The sequence below is a fragment of the Pseudorasbora parva genome, chromosome 16 (assembly GCF_024679245.1).
Source record: "Pseudorasbora parva isolate DD20220531a chromosome 16, ASM2467924v1, whole genome shotgun sequence".
NCBI lineage: Eukaryota > Metazoa > Chordata > Actinopteri > Cypriniformes > Gobionidae > Pseudorasbora > Pseudorasbora parva.
Window position 1 is genome coordinate 42,924,156 of NC_090187.1, and position 21,118 is coordinate 42,945,273.

General features: G+C 37.5%; 1 protein-coding gene across 2 annotated transcripts in view; it reads right to left on the reverse strand.

Moving 5' to 3' along the window:
• The window catches only part of nedd4a (NEDD4 E3 ubiquitin protein ligase a), a 70,170-nt gene that overhangs the window by 29,866 nt on the left and 19,186 nt on the right, over positions 1–21,118 (reverse strand). For both annotated transcript variants that reach the window (XM_067419114.1, XM_067419112.1), the window contains 3 exons: positions 12,436–12,486; positions 11,208–11,269; positions 9,359–9,461 (listed from right to left, as the gene is read on the reverse strand). In XM_067419114.1, the coding sequence (XP_067275215.1) occupies positions 9,359–9,461; positions 11,208–11,269; positions 12,436–12,486 (216 nt within the window). The remainder of the gene's footprint in view (positions 1–9,358; positions 9,462–11,207; positions 11,270–12,435; positions 12,487–21,118) is intronic.

The window sequence follows — 21,118 nt, forward strand, 5'->3', positions numbered from 1 at the left end:
AGCGCAAAGAAGAAGACAAGACATGCCAGCATGGCTGGAAGTCTCAAGCCAACTGCAACAATGAGCCATTAAGGACCTATTAAGTTGATTTTAGGCAAAATAGCAGTCAAATTTTAAATACAGTCAATAATAATGGTTTAATGGTTTATCACTTTCGACCAATAGGTGTCACTGTTACGAAACTGATGTGGTTTAGTCAGATTGAGATGACAATGACACATGCAAAGTTTGGTGTCAATATGTCAAAGCATTGCAGAGATACAGCCTCAAGAGTAATTTTTGCATCATGGCTCAACTCTGTTGCAGTGGTATATGAAAACTGTTTTGTCTATCAATCCGAAATCCATAACTATTTGTCAGCATGGTCTGAAGACGATACGGATCAATTTTGGTGAAAATCGGACAAACGGTCTAGGATGAGTTTGAAAAAGTAGGTTTTTAACAAATAACAAGACGGAGGACAGATAGGTTTGCAAAATATGGCACAATTGGTATCCATGTTCTCGGCATGAGCCATTGACTGTATTATGACCAGTTTCATTACAATGGGTTAATTTAATCAAAAGTTATTCGCATTTCTGTACATTTTATTACAACTTTTGACCACAAGGTGGCGCTACCCCGAAACTTTTTGAGTATCTTCAGGACATGGAGCGGAAGACACATACCGAGTTTTGTAACGATACGCTAATGCATTCTTAAATTATAGCATTAGCATTTTAAACCGTAATACTGCATTGAAGTCAATGGGAATTTCATGTTTTGTTTTATTATAGCGCCACCAAGAGGCACAATCCCACCAATTTTTTTATGTGTCCTCATAGTGAGCCCATACATATGTGTGTCAAGTTTGGTGAAAATATCTCATTTTGTTTTGGAGTTATAGACATTTATATGAAAAAACACGTAAAAAAGGACTGACACCTGACTTTGATTGGATTTTACTACCCCTTACTATCAATATTTTGAGATTTGGGCATTAGCGTATAGCTATCGACCTATGTTTCCGAACTTCTGAGGCTGGTTTCGTCTCGATCGGACTAGCGGTTTCGAAGATATCAGCAAATGTTTTTTAAGCACTAAATTACAACTCTGCGCAAACCATATGCCGAAACCTGGCAAGTCTGGTATCGTTGGAGTCGGCAAGGATTCAGGAGACCAAAAAACACACTCCCATCAAAATATGTCAACCACACCCAAAGTTATAAGCGTTTGAAAAAAAAAATTCTCCACTAGGTGGCGCTGTTTCGAAACTTCTCAGGCTACTTCAGGGCATCGTGGTGATGACCCATACCAAGTTTCATAACAATCTGTTCATGCGTTCATAAAATACAGCATTTTTGCACATAATTCAAAATGGCCGACATCCAAAATGGCCGACATGGTAAAATTGGATATCAGTCGACTCGGCATGACGCCCTGAATCTAATGAGACCAATTTTATGATTTTTGGATAAACGGTTCAGAAGTTATAAGCCAAAATAGGCATTTTTCGTATCTCCGGACAGGTAGGTGGCGCTGCGCCGAAACGCTGCATGTTGCTTCAAGTCATGCTTGTGATGACATGTACCAAGGTTGGTTTGAATACGATAAAGCGTTGCGGAGATATAGCCTTTAGTGTGTTTTTGCAACCTCCACGTAAAATTTGTTTGTGCGTTTATTGAAAACGATTGGACGAATCAACTTGAATTCCATAACTTTTTGTCAACATGCTCTGAAGATGATCTGTTTCAATTTTCGTGAAAATCGGAGCAACGGCCTAGGAGGAGTTCGAAAAAGTAGGTTTTTCAGAAAATTCAAAATGGCGGGAAAATTTGCATACCGGAAAATGACATCATAGGGTGAAATCGAATCGGCTTGAGCCAAGGAATCCGATGAAAAAAGAATTTTGTTTCTAGCCCTTAGGGGTCAAAAGTTATAAGCATAAATATGAGTGAAACTTTGGACAGGTGGTGGCGCTAGAGGGATTGAGTTAGAGGCACCAAATTTGCTATAGTGACAGCTCAGACTGGCCTCTATGAGTGTGCCAAATTTCACAACTTTTTACCATACGGTTCTATGGGCTGCCAGAGACTCCTATGGCGGAAGAAGAAGAAGCAGAATAATAAATATAGCTGCAAGCAGCCATTATCGGGGCCAAGCGCAAAGAAGAAGACAAGACATGCCAGCATGGCTGGAAGTCTCAAGCCAACTGCAACAATGAGCCATTAAGGACCTATTAAGTTGATTTTAGGCAAAATAGCAGTCAAATTTTAAATACAGTCAATAATAATGGTTTAATGGTTTATCACTTTCGACCAATAGGTGTCACTGTTACGAAACTGATGTGGTTTAGTCAGATTGAGATGACAATGACACATGCAAAGTTTGGTGTCAATATGTCAAAGCATTGCAGAGATACAGCCTCAAGAGTCATTTTTGCATCATGGCTCAACTCTGTTGCAGTGGTATATGAAAACTGTTTTGTCTATCAATCCGAAATCCATAACTATTTGTCAGCATGGTCTGAAGACGATACGGATCAATTTTGGTGAAAATCGGACAAACGGTCTAGGATGAGTTTGAAAAAGTAGGTTTTTAACAAATAACAAGACGGAGGACAGATAGGTTTGCAAAATATGGCACAATTGGTATCCATGTTCTCGGCATGAGCCATTGACTGTATTATGACCAGTTTCATTACAATGGGTTAATTTAATCAAAAGTTATTCGCATTTCTGTACATTTTATTACAACTTTTGACCACAAGGTGGCGCTGCCCCGAAACTTTTTGAGTATCTTCGGGACATGGAGCGGAAGACACATACCGAGTTTTGTAACGATACGCTAATGCATTCTTAAATTATAGCATTAGCATTTTAAACCGTAATACTGCATTGAAGTCAATGGGAATTTCATGTTTTGTTTTATTATAGCGCCACCAAGAGGCACAATCCCACCAATTTTTTTATGTGTCCTCATAGTGAGCCCATACATATGTGTGTCAAGTTTGGTGAAAATATCTCATTTTGTTTTGGAGTTATAGACATTTATATGAAAAAACACGTAAAAAAGGACTGACACCTGACTTTGATTGGATTTTACTACCCCTTACTATCAATATTTTGAGATTTTGGCATTAGCGTATAGCTATCGACCTATGTTTCCGAACTTCTGAGGCTGGTTTCGTCTCGATCGGACTAGCGGTTTCGAAGATATCAGCAAATGTTTTTTAAGCACTAAATTACAACTCTGCGCAAACCATATGCCGAAACCTGGCAAGTCTGGTATCGTTGGAGTCGGCAAGGATTCAGGAGACCAAAAAACACACTCCCATCAAAATATGTCAACCACACCCAAAGTTATAAGCGTTTGAAAAAAAAAATTCTCCACTAGGTGGCGCTGTTTCGAAACTTCTCAGGCTACTTCAGGACATCGTGGTGATGACCCATACCAAGTTTCATAACAATCTGTTCATGCGTTCATAAAATACAGCATTTTTGCACATAATTCAAAATGGCCGACATCCAAAATGGCCGACATGGTAAAATTGGATATCAGTCGACTCGGCATGACGCCCTGAATCTAATGAGACCAATTTTATGATTTTTGGATAAACGGTTCAGAAGTTATAAGCCAAAATAGGCATTTTTCATATCTCCGGACAGGTAGGTGGCGCTGCGCCGAAACGCTGCATGTTGCTTCAAGTCATGCTTGTGATGACATGTACCAAGGTTGGTTTGAATACGATAAAGCGTTGCGGAGATATAGCCTTTAGTGTGTTTTTGCAACCTCCACGTAAAATTTGTTTGTGCGTTTATTGAAAACGATTGGACGAATCAACTTGAATTCCATAACTTTTTGTCAACATGCTCTGAAGATGATCTGTTTCAATTTTCGTGAAAATCGGAGCAACGGCCTAGGAGGAGTTCGAAAAAGTAGGTTTTTCAGAAAATTCAAAATGGCGGGAAAATTTGCATACCGGAAAATGACATCATAGGGTGAAATCGAATCGGCTTGAGCCAAGGAATCCGATGAAAAAAGAATTTTGTTTCTAGCCCTTAGGGGTCAAAAGTTATAAGCATAAATATGAGTGAAACTTTGGACAGGTGGTGGCGCTAGAGGGATTGAGTTAGAGGCACCAAATTTGCTATAGTGACAGCTCAGACTGGCCTCTATGAGTGTGCCAAATTTCACAACTTTTTACCATACGGTTCTATGGGCTGCCAGAGACTCCTATGGCGGAAAAAGAAGAAGAAGCAGAATAATAATAGGAACACTAACAAATATAGCTGCAAGCAGCCATTATCGGGGCCAAGCGCAAAGAAGAAGACAAGACATGCCAGCATGGCTGGAAGTCTCAAGCCAACTGCAACAATGAGCCATTAAGGACCTATTAAGTTGATTTTAGGCAAAATAGCAGTCAAATTTTAAATACAGTCAATAATAATGGTTTAATGGTTTATCACTTTCGACCAATAGGTGTCACTGTTACGAAACTGATGTGGTTTAGTCAGATTGAGATGACAATGACACATGCAAAGTTTGGTGTCAATATGTCAAAGCATTGCAGAGATACAGCCTCAAGAGTCATTTTTGCATCATGGCTCAACTCTGTTGCAGTGGTATATGAAAACTGTTTTGTCTATCAATCCGAAATCCATAACTATTTGTCAGCATGGTCTGAAGACGATACGGATCAATTTTGGTGAAAATCGGACAAACGGTCTAGGATGAGTTTGAAAAAGTAGATTTTTAACAAATAACAAGATGGAGCACAGATATGTTTGCAAAATATGGCAAAATTGGTATCTATCTTCTCGGCATGAGCCAATGAATGTATTATGACCAGTCTCATTACAATAGGCTAATTTAATCAAAAGTTATTAGCATTTTTGTACATTTTATTACAACTTTTGACCACAAGGTGGCGCTGCCCCGAAACTTTTTGAGTATCTTCGGGACATGGAGCGGAAGACACATACCGAGTTTTGTAACGATACGCTAATGCATTCTTAAATTATAGCATTAGCATTTTAAACCGTAATACTGCATTGAAGTCAATGGGAATTTCATGTTTTGTTTTATTATAGCGCCACCAAGAGGCACAATCCCACCAATTTTTTTATGTGTCCTCATAGTGAGCCCATACATATGTGTGTCAAGTTTGGTGAAAATATCTCATTTTGTTTTGGAGTTATAGACATTTATATGAAAAAACACGTAAAAAAGGACTGACACCTGACTTTGATTGGATTTTACTACCCCTTACTATCAATATTTTGAGATTTTGGCATTAGCGTATAGCTATCGACCTATGTTTCCGAACTTCTGAGGCTGGTTTCGTCTCGATCGGACTAGCGGTTTCGAAGATATCAGCAAATGTTTTTTAAGCACTAAATTACAACTCTGCGCAAACCATATGCCGAAACCTGGCAAGTCTGGTATCGTTGGAGTCGGCAAGGATTCAGGAGACCAAAAAACACACTCCCATCAAAATATGTCAACCACACCCAAAGTTATAAGCGTTTGAAAAAAAAAATTCTCCACTAGGTGGCGCTGTTTCGAAACTTCTCAGGCTACTTCAGGGCATCGTGGTGATGACCCATACCAAGTTTCATAACAATCTGTTCATGCGTTCATAAAATACAGCATTTTTGCACATAATTCAAAATGGCCGACATCCAAAATGGCCGACATGGTAAAATTGGATATCAGTCGACTCGGCATGACGCCCTGAATCTAATGAGACCAATTTTATGATTTTTGGATAAACGGTTCAGAAGTTATAAGCCAAAATAGGCATTTTTCATATCTCCGGACAGGTAGGTGGCGCTGCGCCGAAACGCTGCATGTTGCTTCAAGTCATGCTTGTGATGACATGTACCAAGGTTGGTTTGAATACGATAAAGCGTTGCGGAGATATAGCCTTTAGTGTGTTTTTGCAACCTCCACGTAAAATTTGTTTGTGCGTTTATTGAAAACGATTGGACGAATCAACTTGAATTCCATAACTTTTTGTCAACATGCTCTGAAGATGATCTGTTTCAATTTTCGTGAAAATCGGAGCAACGGCCTAGGAGGAGTTCGAAAAAGTAGGTTTTTCAGAAAATTCAAAATGGCGGGAAAATTTGCATACCGGAAAATGACATCATAGGGTGAAATCGAATCGGCTTGAGCCAAGGAATCCGATGAAAAAAGAATTTTGTTTCTAGCCCTTAGGGGTCAAAAGTTATAAGCATAAATATGAGTGAAACTTTGGACAGGTGGTGGCGCTAGAGGGATTGAGTTAGAGGCACCAAATTTGCTATAGTGACAGCTCAGACTGGCCTCTATGAGTGTGCCAAATTTCACAACTTTTTACCATACGGTTCTATGGGCTGCCAGAGACTCCTATGGCGGAAAAAGAAGAAGAAGAAGAAGCAGAATAATAATAGGAACACTAACAATTTCAATAGGTGCCTCCGCACCTTCGGTGCTTGGCCCCTAATTTCAATAGGTGCCTCCGCACCTTCGGTGCTTGGCCCCTAATAATAGGAACACTAACGATTTCAATAGGTGCCTCCGCACCTTCGGTGCTTGGCCCCTAATTACTTCTCATTGTTCCAGGTCAAATATTTATATGCAATTAAAATGCGATTAATTTCAATTAATTAATTACACAGCCTCTAATTAATTAGATTAATTTTTTTAATCGAGTCCCGGCCCTAGAAGTAATATGTAAGTAATTTAATTTAATTTGGCTCAGGCCAAATTTTATTTCTTTTACAAATAAAATAACAATAATCAATATTTTGTTTAAAAATAATAATTCAAATAAACAATAAATCAAATTGAGGTCAATTTATTACTTTTATAAAAATATTTATTATCTTTTTTATTTAATTTAATTTAGGGGGGCTTGAGCCAGATTTTAAATAAGGTCAATTTACATGATATTGTTTCTCAGTAAAAATATAAAAATATATAAATAAATATATAAATAAAATAAAATAAATAAATCTTGACATTAAAGGTAATATCTTTACATGATCTTGTTTCTCAGTAAACATGAAAAAAACAAAAACAATTTGAGCTTAATATTAATATCTTTACATGATCTCATGTTTTCTCAGTAATGTATTTTCAAGTTGCAAACCTTTTTTGACAATATTTCTCTCCTTTTTTTACAATCTTGCTTGTTTTAAAAAGACTGATAGTATACAAGAAAACAGTGACGTCATCTGCAATATCCTCGCAAATATTAAACATAGAAAAATATTAGAAATCATTGTGAGGAGGACTGGCAATGACGGTTACTTATATTCTAAGACTAGAATCTTAAAATATTAGCCTGGATGCCAGCCGAACTCAGCCCCGCCCACAACATTTTTCGGTCGGGCGGTTCGGTCTGGCCTCGCTCCATAGAGGAGTAATTATCCCCGAACAGAAACTGGCCAATGAAATCATCAGGGCGGGCTTTAGACGATGACGGACAGATGATCAACAGTAACGTAATCATCACGTCATCAAAGGGGCTTGGGTTATATTTGTTCAAATCCTAAACGAAGAGCTTGTTTGTTTATGCATTCACCTTCACAATTTCTCTCAGAAATGATGATCATGTTGGGTAAGTACTCTGTGTATCATTAAATTACTTTTTTTTTACAACACCGGCAAAGATTGTGTATTCCAGCCTGATACCAGCGCACGTGCAGACAGGGTTGCCAAGTTTTTACAACAAAACCCGCCAACTACTAGCCCTAAACAATAGCTTCTCGGGGGGTTCTCTGGGAAAAATGGTGTTTGGGGGGTAAAGTGTGTGTTATTTTGGCAAGGATGCTGCTAAAATCCGCACTCATGGGTCTATATTTCACATAATAGTCGCTTCAACCCGCTGACATTAAAAACAACCCGCGGGGTAAAAAAATGCGGACTGCAGTTGAGCTCTGTTGACATTTGAAAATGCGTCGCTTCGTTGCTCTGATTGGTTGTAGGTCTGTCCAATTGAGGTCTTTCCTGGTTCGGTTGAAACGCTCCATAATAACAGCCCAATGGAGCAGTTTCAGACTCATATTCTGACTAGAATTGAGTATGACCACGTCAGGCTCAAGCGGCAACCTCCCGCGATCTCTCTTGAAGCCAATACGGAAGTAATGTAAACTGCAATTCCTCAACTGGCCACTAGGGACAGGCTCCAGAAGGAGCAGAATCTCATTGAGCCCCATGTTAAAATTCTCAACTTTAAAGCAGAAAAAACATGTTTACAGCCTGGTACAAATTGTGGTTTTGGCTTATAAGGCTAATTTTGATCTTCATGACAACTGTGAGGGGGTGAATTTTTTTATAACTCATTCGTTTGCGTTATAGAAAGCCTTAAAGTTCTGCATAATTAAGGGCGTGGTTACAAGTGGATAGCCATTTATCTGCCGTCTATAGTCATTGCGTCACCTCAGCTCCGCCCACATCCCGCCTTTTTGCCCATTTTCTGTTATGCGTGAGTGACTTGCGATGACTAGCTCACAAGATGGCGACGCCCAGCTCGTCTCTACTTTAAGCTTCAGAACGGCTTATCGGAATCCTATGGGTGACGTCACGGACACTACGTCCATATTTTTTTACAGTCTATGGTCAGGCTATTAAAATACAGCACACTGCATGATTTTTCACACTGACTGTAAACACAGACTCAACGCAACTGTCCCTGATTCGGCACGTTTGAGCATGATCAGTCGTAACCACCAAAGTCCATTCATAATCGGCCTAACAGTCGTTAGGTGTGTCCTCGGCCTTAAAAGTGCAACAAATAAAAAAGTCCTGGCCTTAATATTTTTACATCATGTTTCTCACAAAGGTGTAAAGTGTATTTTTGATGTATAAAAAAATTAACAATAGTATCAGTGATGATTGACTAAAAAACACATTAAATCCAACAACAGAATCAAAATAACGAATAAAAATTAAATGTAAAACACATTCCAACAACCATAATTCCTGCTTTTCCCCTCAAGGACAAAGTCTATCTATCTGTTCAGTAAAGAAATAACCCACGGCTCAAGGTCGAACCATGTCTGTAAAGCTTTGTGAATAAGGCAGAATCGTGCTTGAGGAAACAAAGCACTTTAGAGCAGAATGCAGAATATAAAATGTTTTCATGGCCTCTCCATCTAACACAGATACTTGAAGGAAACTGCTGTAAACTACATCAGTAATGCTACTTCCTTTAAACAAACCAGACCACGGTTAAAGATGTAGGAAACCATGAATGCACTGTATACATATACACACAGCTGTGCTATATTGTGAATCAATGCAGCAACTGCTATTTTATTCACATCTAGACCTCTAGAATTACAGTGTTTGTTACCAAAGCTTGTGTTTGTGTGTGCATTATTCTTACATCCAGATTCTCGTTCAGTTCAGCAGGGTCGTCCTCCGCATCGCTGTTTTTGGGCAGGTACGTCATCTTCAGTCGCAGATGACCTTTCACCCTCGACTTGTGACTGTATCAAAACAGACACATCACAGGGTATATACAGCAATCCTTAAGTTAAATTTACTACTTTTTAATACCTTTTTTACTACCTTCAGAATATTTTTTAAAACCATCACAACACTGAATTGCAAGTGTTAATCAGCGACCTTTCTATTATTTACACAGATTTTGACATATATAACATACAAAAAAAGAATAGATTTAGAATCGACAGCAGAAGGAAATCTGTTATAAGTTATCATTCAGACACAGTAAAATAGATCTCAACATTCACAAAGGTTGGTGAAGGAGAAGCATTACTGCATACACATCTGATTTCATTTAATAATTGGTAATTCAGCAATTAAATTATTTAGTGTTTTTTTTTTTTCCAACAACAAAACCTGAACCAAATATTACATTTCTATAGCTGTGATAAGTTGTTTAATTTAACAAAATACTAAAAACTAGTGCTGTCAATCGATTAAAAACTTTAACAAGATTAATCACACATTTTTTCTGCGATTAATCGCAATAAAAAAAGAAATGTTTTTGTACGTTTTTAATATATTTTTTAATATAATAATTTCATAGTTAATCAAATTAAAGTAGAAACAACATAAAGACAGTATATTTTAAATACTTGTTTAAATGGCATTTTTTTGATGTCATGAATGAAGGTCAGTATTACTGATATTAATACAGCTACTGATTTTTTTTTTTTTTTTACATTCATTACATTTTTTAACAGTTTTTAATTTAAGTAAACTTAAAACAATGCTAACATAAACCCATAATATGTTTACTCCTGCCCTTCCTGTCTTAACAGTTAGAAAATATACAGACATTTAATAAAGTTATCAAAGTTATATGCAGTCTGCACTGCATAAACTATAAATTAAATAGTTAATCCTTATTAAAGCTACAAAAGTTATTTAGTCAAGAGCAGTGGGTCATTTTCTCTGTTCACTTTGTTCTTTAACTTTACTGACAGGAAGCTTTATTGGCTGCTGTCCCTTTAAGAGCACGCGGCCACGCGGATCTCTCTGTTTATATACCGTCTATGAATCGCGCCTCATTCTCTAACAACTCTTTTTGTTCATTTTAGACTTTATATAAATCATTTAAGATTGCTCTTATGAGGATAGTCGTTGAAGATATGCCTTGAAGCAAGTCTAAAATAAAACGTAAGCCAGCCACTTCTGTTGAGCGCGCAGTGCTCTGAGATGATGCCGAACGGCCGCTGAATATGACGTCAGCATCACACACACGCCGAGACGGAGACGAAAGATCTTTGATTATGTGCCCAGATATGCTAAAGCCCATATTTAAACGAACTAACGCGAACGCAGATAGAATTTCAATCAGAATAGGACACCTGATAGTCTGAAAAAATAATACCTAATTTGAAAAAAATAATACCTCTGAGACCACATTTAACACTTTTAATGGCCTTAAATTTGACAATTTTGATTTATCACTTTTTAATACTTTTTAAAACCCCGCGGACACCCTGCATCAACAAAAGACTTCTCAAACTACCAGAAAAGGATTGTTTTCCATTGAAGTGTAACGGTGTTGGTGTGTACATGTTTCAAATGAAAACAGTGCACGTTACGTGATCTCATCATAGCAGGTTAAAGGGCTTGTCACTCACAATAACAGCATACAGGATGAAGTCAGTGAGCGTTAGGCTAAAAAAAAACATCATGTTTGGGGAATAAAGCATGCAGGTGTACAGGTGGTCAAAACTGCAGTAAAATCTTCTGCTAACCTTCTCGGGTGCAGCAGGAAGTCCTTGAACGTGTACGGCCTCTCATTGTTCGGATTTTCTGTCTGTAGGTATATATATATATAAAAAAAAATCAAAATATTGTAGCATAATTAGCAACAGTATGTATACAGTGTACACCAATCAGGCAATACATTATGACCCCCTTCCTAATATTGTGTTGGGATTGAGATCTGGGGAATTTGGAGGCCAACATGTCGTTGTGCTTTTCAAACCATTCCTGAACCATTTTTACTTCGCCGACTTGCCTTTTTCACATAGTGCATTCTGGGGCCATGTGTTCCCCAGGTAAGTGACGCACACACACCCGGCCATCCATGTGATGTAAAAGAAAACGTGATTCCTCTGACCAGGACACCTTCTTCCATTGCTCCGTGGTCCAGTTCAGATGCTCACATGCCACTGTTGGTGCTTTCGGCGGGGTCAGGGGTCAGCATGGGTTGTGGTCTGCAGCTATACGCAACAAACTGAGATGCTCTGTGTATTCTGACAGCTTTCTATCAGAACCAGCATTAACTTCTGGAGCAGTTTGAGCTCCAGTAGCTCGCCTGTTTGATCGAACCACACGGGCCAGCCTTCGCTCCCCACGTGCATCAATGAGCCTTGGCCGCCCATGACCCTGTGGCCGGTTCTCCACTGGTCCTTCCTTGGAGCACTTTTGATAGATACTGACCACTGCAGACCGGGAACAGCCCACAAGAGCTGCAGTTTTGGAGATGCTCTGACCCAGTCGTCTAGCCGTCACAATTTGGCCAAACTCGCTCAAATCCTTACGCTTGCCCATTTTTCCTGCTTCTAACACATCAACTCTGAGGAAAAAATGGTCACTTGCTGCCTAATATATCTCACCGACTAACAGGAGCCGTGATGAAGAGATCATCAGTGTTATCCACTTCACTTGTCAGTGGTCATAATGTTATGCCTGGTTGGTGTATATAGATTTATATAATAAATATAGTGTAAACAAACCCAGTATTAATATTTTTACTATTTTTATATATTTATATGTTATATTCTATATGTTAATGTTCACTGTGACTAATAATGAGGTGCAACTGAGCAGTTCCAAAACCAGAAGGTTTCTGAAGACGCATGAGGTCGACCTTCTAAAAATAACACCTAGATTGAACCTAGATTAACTGAGGAGTTTCAACAAAATATACACAGTAAAAAACAAAATACACAAAATAAAATGATGGTAAATACTCACAGGGATCTGGTGCAGAGGAACGTCCACTTGCCCGAGAAAGTCGTCCCTCGTCTGCAGAGAATCAAGAAAACACAGAGGATTCTGTCAGAGAAACAACTGGACATAATACAAACAAAGTTAACAAAAAACAGCTTATGGAGTCTCAATGTCTCTGTCTGTTCACATACTCCAGAATTCTGAATCTCTTATCTTACATACATCTTTGACTATTTAAACATACTAAACCCCTCTAGAAACCGCCTACCAATCACCCAAAACATCCTTTTAGTTCGTTCTCCTATTATTTGGGGTGAGGTTTGTGACACACATGAGCGCACATACACAGATAATTGGGTCTGCTTCTTATCAAAACACACATGCACACATTCACTCACACACATGCTCTTACACACACACACACACACACACACACACACACACACACACACACACACACACACACACACACACACACACACACACACACACACACACACACACACACACACACACACACACACACACACACACACACTCTCTGACACACACACTCTCTCACACATACTCTCACACACACGCTCTCATCACAAACACTCCCATACTCTCTCTCACACTCTCTTGCTCACTCTCACACTCTTGCTTACTCTCACACTCTCTTGCTTACTCTCACACTCTCTCGCTCACTCTCACACTCTCTCGCACACTCTCACACTCTCTCTCTCGCTCACTCTCACACTCTCTCTCACTCTCACACATACACACAAACACTCTCATTCTCACACTCTCACACATGGTCTCACACAGTCTCAGATTCCATCACACATAACTTTCTGCATTTTTACATATTCAAAAAACATCACAGTCTGATTTATAAGCTGTTTTCCTCATGGGGACCAACAAAAATGTCCCCACAAGGACAAGGATTTGAGACATTGCTTCTTTTGTACATTTTGTTCCAATTATTTAGGGTTTACCAGGACACACACACACACACACACACACACACACACACACACACACACACACACACACACACACACACACACACGCTATTGCTGTACCCTGCTGAGGTTTCATTTCATTCAGTTCATTATGTGGTTATTTTCATCTCGCATCCTCCATTACACCTCTCATCTCTTTCTTATCTTTCATTTTTAACGTCCACTCACTTGTACCCTCCTGATTTCATGCCCTGTCTGTTCATTATTCATCTTCAGCGACTTACAGTCCAGAAGTGAATTCTCTAACATGTGAAACAGGCTACAGTTGTTCATAAAGAGCTGTGTCATGAAGACACTAGCCTTATCTGAGACTGCACAGTGCGTTCATTGTTTACACAGATATAAATACATGTGTGATATATAAACAAGGCTTTATAAAGGTAGACTTCCCCGTGGTCTAACCCTCAGACTGTGAGCGAGCTGCAAAAATGGAGTGAAGGTAAAAGTAGGCCGAAGCAGAGAGAAAAAACAAAGGGAGCAAGAAAGAGGGAGTTTGTTTTCGGAACAAAATCATTCCCATCCTCAAACCTTTTCCAGCTGTCGCTATTCATTTCAATGCCTGGCTTTCATATGCTTAATCATTTTAAATACATTTTATACCAAGCTTTATACACACGCTGTCATTATGTTAACCGAAACAATATGACAAGTTAAATACACGTCACCTAAATGAGGCGTAAAAGCCATCCACGTTCAAAATGCTGTCAGATGTTTTGTTTTATGGTAGTGAAGGCAGCAAGAAAATAATGGCTGACCTTACACTAAAACATGTCCTTCCACATACAGTATATGACTTCCTTGCAAATGACTTACTCACTATCAAAGGGTGGTTTAGATTTTTACAGCACTTATAAACCCCTGATAATGACTAAAACACATATTCCCTCCTTCCTCCAGCCTCACATATTCCTGTTTGTTTTGTATTCGGCTCAAACCACAGAGCGGTTCTGCCACTGCGACGGGCCTCAGATGAGATGACAGATATATATATATATATATAGTGACAAACAGTAATAGCAATGCAGAATAGAATGGGATAGTACTGTAGAGCTGCATGATTATGGATAAATTGAGATTATTTCTTTTGAATTAAAATAAAGATCACGATTCTCTCAAGATTTTAAAAACCAAACAAAATAACACGCAATTTACTACACTGTAAAAAAAATTGTTGGTTTGGTTGGTTTAACTTAGAAAAATAAGTAACCTGGTTGCTTTAAAATTTTGAGTTTATTGAAATAAAAATTTTGAGTTGATACAATGAAGGAAATTGTTTAATAAATATAAACTCAAAAAATTATTGTATCTGAACCACATAAAAATTGTGATAAATCATTATCTATTGGCATGTTTCACTGCGTCATCTGAAATAAAACACACACAATTACCCAATATGCTTACAAAATCTTTTAAAAATCTTTTAATAAAGGTTGTCGAATCTCAAAAAATTTTCATTGTATTAACTCAACATTTTAATTTCAATGAACTCAAAATTTTAAAGCAACCAGGTAACTTTATTTCTAAATACTTTTTTACAGTGTAGCGCTTCTGACAAAATGTTAATTGCAGCAGTATTTACATTTTTTTTTCTTCATTTTTTAATGAATGATTCAATAACTCATTTCATTACTGGGTGAATCAGCATTTTATGAATGAATCTCGAGTGAATAATTCAATGACTCATTTATAAATACTTCACTTGTTTCCTTAATGGATGAATCAGCATTTTTGAACGAATCTCTTGAGTGAATGATTCAATGACTAACTCATAAATACTTCACTTGTTTCCTTAATCGATGAATCAGCATTTTTGAACGAATCTCTTGAGTGAATGATTCAATGACTAACTCATAAATACTTCACTTGTTTCATTACTGGATGAATCAGTGTTTTATGAACACATCTCTTGAGTGAACGATTAAATAACTCACTCAAAACAGACTTCACTCATTTCATTACTGGATGAATCAGTGTTTTATGAATGAATCTCTTAAATGAACGATTCAATTACTCACTCATAAAGACTTTGCTTGTTTCATTAATGGATGAATCAGCTCTTGAGCGACACATTTTTTATTAGGACAAATTAAAAAAAAATGAACAGTAACTTGTCACCACTTACTGGTATAGCAATGTAATCGATACAATCAATGTTTGAAGAGTCAAGTTGCTTTCAAATTGTGATTATTGTTTGTTACCACTACCATAGATATTAGTATTTATATCCGAACAACTAACTTTTATCCAGTACTTTTGTTATAATTTGAATTATTGTAAGACAATAAAATAATGACACTGTGTGTCATTTTTAAATGAGGTTTAATAGACATAGTCAAAACGTTGTAGGAACAAGATCACATTGAAAGGGGGATTCTGAAATCCTCTGCCGCTTCAATATACCTGCATATTTCCTAATTAAATTCGTACTCAAAACCTTAAATAGTATTTATCCTCCTATTATAATGATTTTGAATGATTCTTTCCAGTCATGATTTTGCTTAATAGAACCACTGATTGTTTCTTTGTTTTCTAAAGTGTATATTTTGTCTCTGAGTGGTGTCTGAGGGTCTGGCTTAGGGGTGTGTGATGTGTCACTAAACACTTGATAGCAACATGTTGTCCTGTGTTTGGATTTTGGAGGTATCACACACTCCTAACATGCCAGGAATGCAGTAACAGTGTTTGCTTACTTAGCCCGGCTTCCAGAGATGAAATATGGATTTGTCTGTCATTTCTATTATATTTTATTTATTTTATATTTCCTTTTACTGAAACACTAAAGAATCAAGATGAATATTGCCTGTACTATTGTCTGTACCTCTCAAAGAGAGAAAGCACATGTTATCAGTATGTTTTGGGTTAGAACTGGAGCTCGATCAACTCCAACCTTGGAGAGACTGTGTATCTGTGTATGTGCACAATATTCTGTTCCAGATCAGTTTTTGAGGCGGATTATGGGAACCCTAAGAGATGGGTGGACTTATTGTTCTGGGCAAGCTGGCGTCTGCTCCAGAACTGGAAGGTCATTACATGCCTAATTCTGATGTGAAAGCATCAACAAGTAATCTATCGATACGTGCATCTGATTTACTGACAATGTGTGGAAATTTACCATGACTGTTTATTTTCTTTCTCTGAGCCAATCAGAATCCTCCACCTTGCAGTAATGACGTGGATAGACCTTGAAAACAGTATAACTGTTTGGAAAATTGTATGTACGGCTCAACGAGACGTGAAGAGAGGGAGCACGGCCTACGAACTCCTTGTGAGACTTGAAGCTGGCTTCTGCGGATGAAACTGCAAACTATTCTTCAGTAAAAAAATGTTTTTATTAATTGCACTCCTGACTCTTGTTCTTAATTTTCACTACTGGTCTTGGGTCATAAACTGTTAACCCCTAACAGCATGGTGTTTGAATCGAGATTGCGATCTTTTACAGATTAATCGTGCAACTCTATAGTATAGTATAGCAGAACACTAGAATAGTATGGAAGAGTATAGCATAGTATAGTAAAAAACTATCCATTGTGAAACAAGGCAACATGTTAGCGAGGAAAAAATGCAAAACTGTTGTGAAACTATCTGTAAACGATCAGCGCCGTCTGCCCCGGTAATGAGAAGGAAAACAGTAAATGATGCCAAACGTTTGAAGAAACTTAATGGAGGAGGCTGAAAGTCAACAATTTTCCGCATGACTGCTGGTTTACTACTGCAAAACACCTGACAAACATTTCCTCGAGATTACACTCATCATTAGAGTTTGAATCACATCTAAACACTACTGAATAAAGTTCATACTCATTTCTAATCTTTTAGATGTTTTAAACTTAAAGGACAGACTTTGTAGTCCATCGAGTGGCTTTTTGGAAACTAAGAAAACAGTGCAACAAATGCAGCAAATACCAAATCAACCCCGGACTTTCACAAGTACACTATATTGCCAAAAGTAATGGGACACCCCTCCAAATCATTGAGTTCAGGTGTTCAATCACTTCATGGCCACAGGTGTATAAATCAGGCATGCAGACGCTTGAAAAGAATGGGTCGCTCTCAGGAGCTTAAGTGAACTCAAGCGTGGAACCGTGATAGGTTGCCACCTGTGCAATAAGTTATTCCAGAAGTTTCCTTACTACTAAATATTCCACACTCAACTGTTGGCGGGATTATAACAAAATGGAAGCAATTGGGAACAACAGCAACTAAAATCACAGAGCAGGGTCAGCACATGCTAAGGGTCACAGTGCGCAGAAGTCACCAGACCTCCAATAGCTCAATAGTCAATAGCTCCAGACCTCCAAACTTCTGTGGCCTTCAGATGAGCTCAAGAACAGTATAGAGAGCTTCATGGAATGGGTTTCCATGGCCGAGCAGCTCATCCAAGCCTTATATCACCAAGAGTAATGCAAAGCGTGGGATGTAGTGGAGTAAAGCAGCCGCCACTGTCTGCCAATCCCATTAACGAGTCTGGGTTTGGTGGTTGCCAGGAGAACGGGACTTGCCTGAATGCATTGTGCCAAGTGTAAAGTTTGGTGGAGGGGGGATTGTGGTGTGGGGTTATTTTTCAGGGCTTGGGCTTGACCCTTTAGTTTCAGTGAAAGGAACTCTTAATGCTTCAGCATACCAAGACATTTTAGATAATTTCATGCTCCCAACTTTGTGGGAACAGTTTGGGGACGGCCCCTTCCGTTTCCAACATGACTGCGCTCCAGTGCACAAAGCGTCGGCCCATAAAGACATGGATGAGGAGTTTGGTGTGGAGGAACTTGACTGGCCTGCACAGAGTCCTGAGCTCAACCCGATAGAACAGCTTTGGGATGAATTAGAGCGGAGACTGAGAGCCAGGCCTTCTCGTCCAACATCAGTGGCTGACCTCACAAATGAGCTTCTAGAAGAATGGGCAAAAATCCCCATAAACACACTCCTAAACCTTGAGGAAAGCCTTCCCAGAAGAGTTGAAGCTGTTATAGGCATTAAAGTTCATGTGCATGTAAAGGCAGACGTCCCAAAACATTTGGCAATATTGTGTATATCAAAGCATAATCATCTAAAATATCAAATATGATTAGAAGTTGCCACAATGACTGAGATCTTGCAATGTTAAGTTAAAATCAAACTGCATTCAACACTCATTTACTTTCATAAATGTGATGCATTTTGGATTAAACAAGGATATTCAATGTGACAAAAATGTATGGCGATCAATTTAGTAATGATAGGCATAATTCAATTACTGCATTGCAATTCATATACATTTGAGAAACGCAGGCTAATTGCATTTTGATGAAAGGTGACAAGTAGTGCACAATAAGACTAGGGACAAGTAAAAAGTCTTAGTATGTCTCGTTCCAGCAGCTGTTAGAGAGAGAAATCTAATTATTTTCATAAATCCATTAGGTTTTCAAGCACTGTGAGAGGAGAGCCATCGCTGAAGAGATTACAAGTGCTGCACTGTTGACTGATAAGTGCTAATCAACCACACGAAGTGCTGTGGAAAATCACAACACTCAGCACACACACACACACACACTCAACCCTGCGGCGCTCATACACACAGACATCTGACAACTCTTTAGAGGTGCGCTGATTGTATTGACCTTTGTCAGAGGTCACACAGTCATGCGTTAAAGGGTTAGTTCACCCAAAAAGGAAATTGATGTCATTAACTCCTCACCCTAATGTCGTTCCACACCCGTAAGACCTCCGTTCATCTTCACACACAGTTTAAGATATTTTATATTTAGTCCGAGAGCTTTTCTGTTCCTTCAATGAAAGTGTATGCACACTATACTGTCCATGTCCAGAAAGGGAATAAAAACATCATCAAAGTAGTCCATATGAGACATCAGTGGGTTAATTAGAGTCTCTTGAAGCATCCAAAATACATTTGGGTCCAAAAAATCATGAATCAATTAGCTGGTTCATAACCGTTTTAATCTTTATTTGAGGATTGAAAACAAACCCGGAAGAGAAGACAATGCTGAATAAAGTCGTGGTTTTTGTTGTTTTTGGACCCAAATGTATTTTCGATACTTCAAGAGACTCTAATTAACCCACTGATGTCTCATATGGACTACTTTGATGATGATTTTATTCTCTTTCTGGACATGGACAGTATAGTGTGCATACACTTAGATACGCTCTCGGACTAAATATAAAATATCTTAAACTGTGTGTGAAGAAGATGAACGGAGGTCTTACGGGTGTGGAACGACATTAGGGAGAGTCATTAATTACATTTTTCATGACAATTTCATTTTTGGGTGAACTAACCCTTTAACCAATCCCGCCACCGAGCACACGGTGTGACTGTGTCCTTGAGAGCCAGTCACCAATCTGGACCTGCTCTACACATTTCTACAGCAGAAAAGACCCGGAGGCAGGATAATGCCCACATCAAGTACAGTTCTCAGAACACCAACAAACATTCAGTCTAGTTTGCTTAAAACCACATCCTGGAAAACATGTTGCACAACCACTTCATCCTCCTCGTCCATGTCCACCAGTGGTTCTCAACCAGAAGACTGCAAATTAACTTAAAAGGATATATAATAAGATTTAAAAAAATGCTTTAAAATAAGCTGAAACAGTTAAAAATAAAGATGAAATATGACATTTTTTATTCATTTCGTTCCTTCAACAACTGTTTTGTTTAGTTTTTTTCCTAAGAAGAGGTTTGGTTATTGAAAAAGAAATTATTAAAAATATATATATATTTTTATAATGGTAGAAATTGCTATATATATAGTAACTAATATTATTAATTGCTATATAGTAATATAGTAAAAATAAAATATGATAATATATTCTGGAATTACAAAAGTAATTTTTTTTTACTAATTCAATTTAATTTCTTTAACTATAATACATATTTTTTATTTTTTATTGTTACATGACCACTTCTAGTTTTTCATATTGAGACTTCCTTGAAAAAGTCAGGGAAATGAATACAATTTATGTAAATTTTAAAAATATATATTTAAAGATTTTATCAGGCAGAAATTGCTGAAAAATTTGCATTAGTCAGTCAAATAAATTAATAATTATAATACTAATAACAACAATATTAGATATCCAGTAATTACAGAAGTTATTTTTATTTATTTATAATTAATACATGTAATTTTTATATTGCAACTTCTGGTGAATTTCTTGACCTGGACAAGTCAAGGAAATTTATAAAAAATTAAAAATTGAGTAAATTACAATTATTAAAATATTTACAGTCAGGAGGTATTTGCATATTACAAATGCAAGGCATAGCAATCACATTTTTTCACTTTCATACCAATTTCACTGACTATTAGCAATTTCTCAGCAATAATTATATATTAAATACTTTAAATGTATGTGAATTGTTCATATTTTATTAATTTCTATATTAGTAATTAATATTGGTCAGTACACTATTAGTCAGTATAAAACATTAATAACAATAATTATAACATTCTAGAATTACAAAAGTTGAAATATAACTAATTTAATGTAATTTATTTACTTATAATAATTACTTGAAGTCTCAATATGAAAAACTTTATACGTTTTTCATATTGAGACTTTCCTGAAAAGTCAAGGAAATTAATACAATCTTAAAAAGTCATGTAGATTAAAATATATATATATTTAAATATTTGATCAGGTAGAAATTGCTGAGAAATTAACATTATTATTATTATTATTAATACTAATAATAAATCACAAACATA